General features: G+C 34.5%; 1 protein-coding gene across 3 annotated transcripts in view; it reads left to right on the top strand.

The window, feature by feature from the left end:
* The first annotated feature begins 5,351 nt into the window (after window positions 1-5,351).
* The window catches only part of NSMCE4A (NSE4 homolog A, SMC5-SMC6 complex component), a 740,267-nt gene continuing 734,396 nt past the window's right edge, over window positions 5,352-11,222 (top strand). Inside the window, exon 1 of one of the 3 annotated variants that reach the window (XM_044056052.1) lies at window positions 5,352-5,736. In XM_044056052.1, the coding sequence (XP_043911987.1) occupies window positions 5,493-5,736 (244 nt within the window). In that variant the 5' untranslated portion in view covers window positions 5,352-5,492. The remainder of the gene's footprint in view (window positions 5,737-11,222) is intronic. The other 2 variants (XM_044056053.1, XM_044056054.1) reach the window with 2 other exon arrangements.

Genomic DNA, 11,222 nt, shown 5'->3' with positions numbered 1-11,222 from the left:
AATTAGTATTATTGCTACCCTTTTCCTCTGTCCCTTATATTCTGCTGAATATCCATTCTGAAATCATCTCTGTCAAATTCATATGCTCATTTTGTTCCAAATGCATCTCCCGCAGCATTGCTAATTGCACTCTGCATTTCTTAATATAATTCAATATTCTTTTCTTTTTATCTGTACCTGTATGGCCATTCAAGTTCCAGGATAATATGGGCATCATAACCATTATGATAAAAAGCAAGTGTTGCACATTTTATACATGACAGCTTTTTTTAATATGTATTTTATGTATTTCCAGCTTTTGTGTTACATCCATATACTAATGCTTGGTGGGCTGATCTTTTGTACAGTTGTTTCTTTTCATCTCCATTTGAATCTGTCACATGACTTTTTATTTTAATAAAAACTCTCAAACAGCAATACATAAATAAATAAATAAATACAAAACACCCCCATCTCATGTTAACTTGGATCAAACTCACAAAACTATGTACATCTTCAAAACATGAAGTTTAACCCTCCAAAATGGAACAATTGCCCCAAATTGATGGCTGCACCTACAGGTATTTTCTAACCTAAAATTAAGGTTACCCATGCTAAAGCACATGCTACAGCCTATCCTCCCACATAAACTGATTGCTGTCTGTTATTTTCTTATTTCTCTCCCCCCCCCAAATATGAAAAACAGTTTGTATGCTTTCAAAAACATTAACTTTTAACCCCAAGAAAATTGTACACTGTTTTATTAACTGCATTAAAATATTAAGGCTGCTAGAGAGGTTGTTATGTGATGAATTACGCTTAATAAATAATGACAATAATTAGATATACAGACTTCTTTTACTTCAGAAAATGCTTATTAATTCACACTATCTTATTCTGTGAACTTGTTAAAAGTATTAATTTAAAAAGAATCACTGATTATTTCTGTATTTGTCCCTGAGTCTGGAGGTAACAGGTTTTGAGCTATGCCCACCAGAATCTGTCCTAATATCACACTGGCAACAACTGTCAAACTACAACAGTGCCATAACATTCTGAGAGCTATGAAAATGCACTGGCAAGATCATATATTCTACATTAACGTTGCTCACCCCTCAGCATAGCTCTTGATGACTCACAGACAAAGCTCAACAGAATCAGGGACAAAATCCAGAAATAATTATGGACAATCAGGGACACTTTTAAAATATTAGTACTATTAACTTGAGACATTGACAAAATAAGAGAATGTGCACTAATATACATTTTCTTAAATAAAAGAAGTCTATAGCTCTAATTCTTGTCATTATTTATTAAATTTAATTCACCAACTTTTCTCCAAAAGTCAATAGTTTTATGGGGGATAAGTGGGACAGAGCTAAAATTTGAGTCAAAATAAGGGACACCCTTGAAATCAAGGATAGTTGAGATATATGCCCCTCAATATTCTAAAATTCTTCCCTGATATATGCAAACCATATATTTTTTTCTAATATTTTTTGTAAGGGGGTGGTCTTGACATGGTCCTCTCTTAACTCTAGTTCTTAAAGGGGGGCACTTTAAGGAGGGAGGACACTTAAAACTATTATTTTTAAATTACAGTTTAACTGTTACTTACATTTTAATACAAGATAAAAACAAAAATGTCCTGCTATTACTCTGCAGTTCTTTAACAGCTTGTCTAATCGGTGACCAGAGATTACAAGCCTTATTGAAGTATAGCAAGTTCTACTCTAGTTCGCTGCTAACATTATATTTTTTTCTTCTTGTTACCTTATGGTCCCATTAATGGCCGGCCTAGGTGTATCAAATGCATGCCATGATTATCCCCCATCAACATGATAAACTACACCTCAAAACCACTACCTCCTTTTTGAATGCCAAAAGTAGGACATTTTTATGGTAAGATAATATTTTGTCAAAATAAAATCTCACTCTTGCAGAATTTGAGTTGTTTTTGCTGTTTCACATAATATCAGGGCATTTTGGGTATAAAATAATATTTTTATGCAACTATTAGGGAAAATGTAAGAAACAAATTTTATCTAAAATCTCAGGACATTTAACATCTTTCATGTTTTTTTTTTTTTTTTTTTTCACAAGACACAATGACCTAAACAGGGACTGTCCTACTCAACTCACTCAAGCCTACAATGCTTTTTTGTATGCTTCCAATTTACACCCATACCTCCTTTTGCTGTCCATAACTTTTTTGGGTCTGTCTTCTTCAACTAAGTGACTTGCCAGCTAAAAGGTTTTGAAAAAATACTGTAACATTATCAACAATCAGAGAAAAGTATATTGTTTAAGTATATTGTTTAAAGTCATCGGTACCATATCAACTGTGTAGATCTTTGCGTCATAGTTTGATCTATTCATTATAAATTTTGTGGTTTTTTGCAAATCGCTGATGACTGAGGTCACAAAATAATGACACACGCATTTCTGACTCCATGTCCTTCAGAAAATGCATGCTCATTACTAATTAACAAAAAGATCAACAAAAACCTAAAAGAGAATAGCCTGTTTAATTGGGAGAATGATGTATTACAATATTTGGGTGTCAGTATAAAGAGTACATGGAAAGAGTTTGTTAAACTAAACTACAATAATTTAATAACCACCATTAGTGAACTAATCAAAAGATGGAATAAAATGTTCTTCACAATGGAGGATAGGCTCTCTTTAATTAAAATGATAATTTTACCTAAAATTTTGTTTTATATACAGTCATTGATACTACTCCCTCCCAAAAACTTATTTAAAAAATTAGATTCCATGCTACTTAAAATTTATGGTTCCCCTTAAAACCTAGGATTGCATATAAATGGCACATTAAAGCTTGGAACAGTAATGGGATAACATTCTCTAGTTTAGATCTTTATTCCAAATCAGTTATAATTGATGTAATATTACACTGGATCACACCTACCTATATATTTGGCTGGAAAACAATACATGAGATTCATATAACTGATTTCAGAAATATAGAAAATCAATTTAAAGAACAATATAGAATAAGTAGAGTTCGTTGGCTTTTATGTGAATTTTGTTTATTTAATAAGAAGTTTGATCTATATCAAACAAAGCTCCTCATTAGCACTCTTCAAGAAAAATCTTGATGATTGGATGGGAGATAGGAAATTCACCCTGGGGATCACTTCTGTGGCTCTGCTCGACAGTGGCACAGGAAAATATTTTTTTTGGGTGGCGAAAGCCAGGGTACCTTTGGCTAGGCTTATATAGGCCCTAGGGCCAATAGCCTAGTACCTACCTATGAACCTATAAACCTATGATCCTTTTTCTTATGGCATTCATCAAATATTTAATAACTTTAAAAATATAATTGATTGTAATTACATTAAACATTTTATGTTTCTTATATTCCCTATAGCATACTCCCCTGATTGCCTAGATTCTTTCAACATCAATGCGATGCAAAAATTAAAGGAAAATAACTTGATATTCTGGCATCAGTTTATTGAAAATAAGAGTACTAAACCACTAAACTCTCTTTTAAGTAGTGTTGGTAATAGTCAAGACAGTTGGTTGTTTATACACTCATTACAGCAGTTTATAGAAAACAAAATGAGAGTATCAATCAACCTAGAGACTGAATCTATACCTAGTTTGATTCAGCTTTTTATTAGGTGTCTTGAAAAGACAGATAATCTAAAATTAAGTATCTCACCTATCTATAATATACTAAGAGTGGACACTCTAAAGTTTGACTCAGATTTTTGGAATTACTATGTAAAGATTAATGGAGAACAAATATCTGATGAATCCAAAAAAATGTTATTGAATTCTATGTATGGCACCCCTTCTTCATTATATTGGAAATTGTATACATGGAAATTTATGAATAGGAGTTTCTATACTCCACATATAAATCTTATATTCAAAAACAGTGAAAGCAGATGTTGGAAATGTGATGAATTACTAGAGACCAATTGGGTTCACATGTTCGTTGAATGCAGAAATGTTGTTCAATACTGGAAAGACTTTAGATATTCTGTAAATGCTTTATGGTCTGATAACTGTATTATTTCTAAGTCAGTAATCCTATTCAGTGTTCCTATACCTAGTGTAATACCTAAATCTCAGATTCAGTTACTCTGGTCAATTCTTGCAATTGCCAGAAAAGTTATTACTTTGAACTGCAAAAGTAAACAAGATTTAATGTTTAAAGATTTTATTAATTCAGCAAAAAGTGTTTGTAAAAAAGAACTACAGCATGGCAAAAATTGGAAAACTTTTTGAACAAATACTGATAACTTCTCATGGATAAAATGATTGTTTATCACGGAGGAATGTAAATATTGTAAATAGTTTTGTTATTGTTTTATTGCATTTGTTATATGTACATTTGCGTATGTTTATAATGAAAACAAAATAAAAATGTTTTTGGAAAAAAAAAGAAAGAAAATTAAATCCTGTTCTTTTAGCAACTTTCTAACTTTATAATAGCAATATTTAAAATATGTCCCAATTTTGGGTCTTTGCCCCAATATTTTTAGGCTGTATTCAAACTTATCGCAGCATTGTCGCCTCACAATAAGACGCTGTCTGGTTCGATTCTTAGCTAGAGCGTCTTCTGCGTGGAGACATGCGTGAATGGGAGTACCTTCTTTGAAGGTTGTGCGTCAGGGCTGGCAACTCGGCACGTAAAAATCTATCTGCCAATCATTAGCGGACCGGACTTCCGCTGGGGCGACCCCTAGCCGAGAAAAGCCGAAAGACACAACATTCAAATTTATTGCACTAAGATATTGATCGATACCATTGCAAGCATACGAGCTATGAGGCTGATAGTGAAATCAGCAACTGGAAAAATAGGGTTATCACCTGTTCCCTTATTTGAGCAGTGGTGTCCTGGAAAATGCCCTAAGAAACCTAGAAGCAGACTAAACAATCAGAATTAATCCAAGATACCAGACCCCATGTGGTCACACTCATAAATTACGTACAAAAATATTTAAAAATCTGTAAATAGTCCCAGAGTGGTGTTAAAATGTAGTAAACACCAAACCGTGATGAAATAAATATGTTTTTTGAGTCTACGGGTGCGGTTCTCCTTTAAAATACCTAAGTTTTCTTTAACAATTGCATAAAAATAATTTTGTAGACAAAAACGCCTACATTGTATATATATAAGAATCATTTGTATTTTAGTAGCAAATAAAGAACAGCCCTTTACACTTGTTGTTGGTATGTATGACACAATAAAATTCCACGTTTGTGTAATACAACTCTTGCTCTAAAAGTAACTCACGACGCGATCCCCACAACAAAACTAACAATACGTTTTACTCTTACCAAAAAGTTTATTGATAGTAGAATACTGTTACCTGACGGAGCCATTACGTTCAAACGTAATAGTGACGCAAAGACGTCATTAGAGTATTCGGAAGCCCGGCGAAAGTGTTTGTTTTGAAGTAGTATGGCGGTGGGTTCTTTATTGTATGAAAATCTGATAATTGTGTGAAACTGTTTCTGAGTAAGGATTGAGTATGCAACCAGCAGCGAAAGGGGATGCAGCTGGAGCATCCCGGCGGCGTTCGGCGGCATCTCACAACGGAACTGTTGGCAGTCAGAGAGGAGCACATCTCGGTGATGGAGGAGATGCCCATATGCCATCTGAAGATGAAGAGGCAGAGGAGAGTGGCGATAACTTAAGGTTTAATACTCCCGATGATCCGGATAACAGGCGGCAGATCAGGCGTCAGTACAGAGAGCTGATAGCTAACATGCAACGTAAGAGCACCATTTTAATTAGATTACAGGTGGTAACTAGCAGAACAGTGTACTACAATTACTATAGCAATCTTGTTCTGTGTGTCTTGTGCAGCATTACACTAAAACATAACCCAAATTGTATATGGCATAACCTGTCAAGGTATGTACATTTTGTATGGTGGTTCGAGTCTGAAAACTTGTACTGCATGTGTCATAAAATGCTTTCAAGACATTGATGCCTATTACTGTGAACTATAGACATCTGTTTCCCTGTTTACCTCACCACCACATTTACAGTGTCTGGCCCAGTTATGTTTTTAGTGCACAGATTGCCGAAATCATGTACTTTTTAAAGAGTAACTGAAAAAGATGACAAATGAGCACTACTACACTTTATTAAAACACTTTCTTTTAAAGGAAATAACATACAGTCTAAGCCACAGAAAAAAAAATTAAAAGCAAGACAAATGAAATAACCTGTAAGAACAGTTAATATTTCAGTTTAGCTTTTCTGATCAGTGCATATAGGTTTAAGTGTTTTGTTTTATAATCTATGTCCGTGCACTTTACTTTTTCATTAATTTGTGTTGCAAAGTATGTTCATCCGTGGGTCTCCTATTTATCTGCATAAAACAGAAGCTTAAAGTGTACTAAAATCTTAATTATGATTTAAAAGAAAGGGTTCACCTAGTGGACTTTCTATTCTTCTAAATATGTTTTACCCTGCTTAGTTTCCAAGTGGACTTTTCTAATCATTCGTCACCTGTTTATGAAATAATAATTTTGTTTTTCTCATCTGAGCTGCCTGCTTTGCAGCCAGAAAATGTTGTCACTCGTTTTCCTTCATTTTTTAAGTGTTTTTCTCATTGAATTGGTGATCTTGAAATGACATGATTTACTGCACGCAGTTATTGTGTTTTGTAAGGTAGTACCTTAAGGTAAATGCACTGTGTAGCTGTCAACTCATGTAATTTGTAGCATACTGTGACAACAATAACATGACAAACAGCCTGTGTTAAGCTGTAATTTAGTACTTTTTAATTTTAAAAAATGTTGTTACCAAAACTAACCAGAAATGTCAGTCCAGTAGAAGTGTACAGCAATTACTGCTGTAGTTTATTCTTTTTGTTGAAAATTCTCTGTGTTGTATAAGATAGATGGTTATTCACTTGTGGGTACAGTAACTTATAAAGATGGGAACAATTCCACATTTGATTTAGGAGTTATGTAATATGAAATGGATGATGAGGTAACCCACTGACCTTATTAGTCTTACTAAAGTGACTAACCCAAACATTGTTATCCAGGTGCTTGTCCCTTGAGCTTTATTCTCAAACTGGTCATATCCACTGCTGTTCTCATACCCTTCTAAAACCCTCTTCCATCAGCAGCATTGGTAACTCTTAAGGTCCGGCTAATATGTTCTAGAAAAGTCTGATTCTGAACTATATAATTTATCACTCATAGTCAATTTCACTGACTGAGCAGGTAGTGCACGCACATACATCTGTGGTGCTGGGAGATTAGAAGGCTGTGGGTTCTGATCCAATGGCAGGTACTTAGCTCAATTTTTCAGTACTACTACTGCATGCTTCAGTTTGCTGTCATTCAGATGAGATGTTAAACTGAAGTTTTAGCTGCCTGAGTTGGAGGTATATCAGGCGGATGTAAAAAAAAAATCCCATTACAATTACTGGAACAAATAATGGAATTTCACTGGTTCCTTTGCCAAATTTCCCCTAGTTAGTGTGAATACCACTTTGGGTCTCCTCTAAAAAGTAAACAGATATTTAACTAGTAGGACTGTCCTGGTCAACAGAGTAAGTAAATAAATCAAGCTCTTCTCCATCTGAATCATTTGCTGAGTGTACTCTACATTTAGTTTATTTCTCTGGTTTTGGTGATGAGTTATCAACTTTTCCACTTATTTTACCCCTTCAAAGAAAAAAAAAGTAGCGCCATGGATGAAGAGGGAAACATGTCTTTTTCACTTTGAATTTTCTCTCTCTAATTATTTGTTTTGCCTAGTGTTGTGTCAGATTCCTTACCGTAGAACAACTACATTTCTTCTGCAGCAGTCTGTTCCGTATCATAGACCCTGAGTTGAGTATTGTAGTTTTGTTGGGTGCCAATCTGGTCCTTTAAAATGTATTTGCTGGTGTGCTTTCATATGTGTGCTGAATGTTGTAATTTACTTGCTTTAAGTTTTTTAGTCTTGTAGGTTCTGTTTTGAGAATTTGCATAATTTCTTTAATAGTTTACACCAGTTCAACAAAACACACGCAAAATAGGAACAGGTGTCCAAAACCAAAGAGTATTTCTTTGCAATTCCTTTTCAATCTGAAGATTAAGAAAGCTGGGTTTTGTTGAAAGACTCATTTTACAATTTACTTTTGTTCTTTTATAGTTGTGTGAGGTCACCACAGATGCTGATGGGCAGTGCAATATGTGAATATGCTTTTGGGAAAGAAGTGAAGAACATCTCTGGAGATATGGCTATGCTTCCATGTATAGTTCCTGCAGAAAATTTGGTCTTAAAAGTAATTTGTAAATGAAGAGTCACTGTTTAAGAGTTTTCTTCCAAACTGAAACATAATGAAGTTTTAAGGCAAAACTGATAGATGGACTATTTATTTGGATGGGTGTTATTTGAAAAGGTTTTCATTTTTAAATGCAGAACTTAATCTGTAGTTCTTATTTTCCAGTATATATTTTTGCTCTATCCTTTTTATTTTTCTTTAGAATATTTATTCAGTTTATTTTCCAATTTCTCTGCACGTCTGACCATTTCCTGTGCAAGTTTGGCAATGTCTTTCATAATTGACAACTTCCAAAGAGAAGCTTGGCACTGGGACTGATGGTTACTGCAGCACTAATTTTTGTTGGAGAATAAACTGAAATACTGACTTGTGTGTCCTGTATGTTAAACTGAGTTGTAAAGTGGGTCCTTCTGTTGTCCTTAATTCCTACTATTTTATTGAGTATGCACATTGCAGAACATTACTGTAATACATTTCATTCATATTCCCAACATAACCATTTCAATGCAGTAAACATGGTGCTGGTGTTAAGAAAATAAATAACTGTCTGGGATACTCATAGCATCAGTAAAGAATCCATCCCTAATCGGTGTTGTCTTTCATTTTTCTCATGTTGCCAAACACTGCAGTCGTGGTACTGTGTAATTATTGTTTTACTGCATTTTTTCCTGGCAGTAGTAAACTTAGGTCCTTGAGGAATATACTTTAGTTTATTTAGTTGCTTGTGTTCACTCAGGTTAAGGTAGCAGACATTAGTTCATTTTATTCCTCAGCAGTTTCATATCTTTAATTTTGCATGCTGCTAAGCATGATTATTTAGCCAAGAATGTATCTACAACATTTATATTAACTGTAATGTGTCTATATTCTATTTGCAGATATGTTACCAATCATCCACTATAGTCCCCCTCGATTTGCAGAAATGCTGATAGTGTACAGTGCCACAGTTCTTTTTAACCATTATCTTGATAGCAGTTAACATTTGTAACCTTGTTTTAAATTAATAAACATTCTTTTTTTTAAGCTGCAGTTAAGTCAGTCTATCAGTCAGCACTGTTAGCAAAAGTTAATTTTTTCAAAATATTTTTATTGAACATTAAAAAATCACTACAGGAGTATTTGCTGTTGGGACTTCCAAGATGGTTGTAGACTGAGTAACAGCTCCAATTTTCAGCTCTACCAGTGTGAAAACAGAAACTCAGAAAAGAGAGCAATTGCATTTATCTTTTTGGGTACACTTCAGTTACTGGCTAGTAAGTGTACTGCCAGGATGCTGACAAAGAAGAAATTTAGAGAATCTTAAAGAAAATCAACCACAAAATGTGAGGAGAAAACAGTGGCTGGGAAGAATCCTGCAGCTGTTTAACAAAAAGCTGTTAAAGCACCACCTTTGAAGCAAGACATGACATCCAGTAATCTAGAAGAAAAAAGTCAAATGCATTCACAGCTCATTAAAATAAACGAAACACTGATGGATTATATCAACTCAACAGACTGTAAAAAATGAAAGAAATTTTAAAAGTATATTCATGTGCTGATAAAATTGCAGAAAATCAGTGGATGAAACAAAGAAAAGTCTGGCTTAGCATGAGACTGTTCAAGAAGAAATGTTTCAAAAAATAGTAGAGTTAGGGGACAAAGCATGTAGGGAGGACCTAAGATTTTTCTGCAGTACCAGAGAAACTGGACGGAACAGGCTGTGTGCTAATTTTATGAAAGCACAAATAAGCAACTGGATTGGTATTCCACAACAGGAGTGTTTAATTGAAAGGGGGCACTGTGCATATGCTGGCCAAACCTGGCCATGAGAGAGCAGCCAAGCCTCTAATAATAATGATGCAATCCTACCAGCAGAAAGAGGTGATTCTGACAAAACTGTGGTAAAAGGACAAAGTACTAAAAGTGGGAGACAGTATTTTTTTGTGAAAAATGACTGCTTACTGTACACCAGGCAGAAGAGGAGTAAATGTATTCCACCAATAAGGGAATGTTGAGAGGCAGGTGTGAAATTCAAGCTGTGCTATCCAGCCATCTTCAGAATATTTATTTTATGGAATGTCCATAATTTTTGATGCAGAACATACTAAGGAGTCAGCTCACTTTTTGATGGACAAACGTTTGTACTATCAAACAGAAGAGATCTCTGCTTCTTATTCTTCTGATAATAAAGTTGATAGACTATGCCATTGAAACCTTTTCCAGTGCTCCAAAGGAGACACCGAGAGCAGAGGAGTTGACTAGAGGACCCAAGAGTGTGTTGGAAATGAACCAGAGACTGGAGTTGGGAGACTGAGATCAACAGGAAGAAAACCAGCAACTCTGAAATTAATAAATGTGGGATTACAAAGCATCCGTCGTATTTGTGAAATGTGGAGGAAAAAGAAAACCTGGAAATATTGGACTTTTTTAACTTTGTTAAATGTGTAAGGGTCTCCAAAGCATACGTCGTACTTCATGTCATTAATGTTTGGAAGAACATTAAGGAGGGGAAAGAGGAGAGAAAGAGATAACTGTAAGTAAAACAATTTTTGTTCTTGAGTATTTTTATAAAATGACACATACTGCATGTTATATAGTAAAGCATTTTCAGTTATTTTTGTGTTATAGGGATTCTGAAGTAAACAGGTGCCCTTTATCCCTTCTTTCTTCCTTCTTGTTTAGTTTTAAGAAATGTAGCCACTGCATTGTAAAAAGAGAAGAAAACCTGGATTGAAGTATGTTTCAGATAATAGGCTGTAAGCCCTAGGTTGTTGAGGTGAGAGATGTGTTGCAAAAATATACAGAGAAATGACTGGATTAAGGCCCGTGGCTTGAACTAACAAGTTTTTAAGTGGAAGCAAATAAATAAGAAAAAAATGAATGTAATGAAAAGTTTTCCTTCAACAATTAAAAGTTCATAGTACAGCATGAAAAGCTTGTAGTTGAATACAGCTATATCTGTGTAGAAAAATTAGAACCATATAT

Source organism: Protopterus annectens, chromosome 14.part0 (assembly GCF_019279795.1).
Source record: "Protopterus annectens isolate FY-2018-M chromosome 14.part0, PAN1.0, whole genome shotgun sequence".
In the NCBI taxonomy this organism is placed as follows: Eukaryota; Metazoa; Chordata; order Ceratodontiformes; family Protopteridae; genus Protopterus; species Protopterus annectens.
Note: the sequence above shows the minus strand (reverse complement) of the source record. Positions and strands in the feature narration are given on the sequence as shown.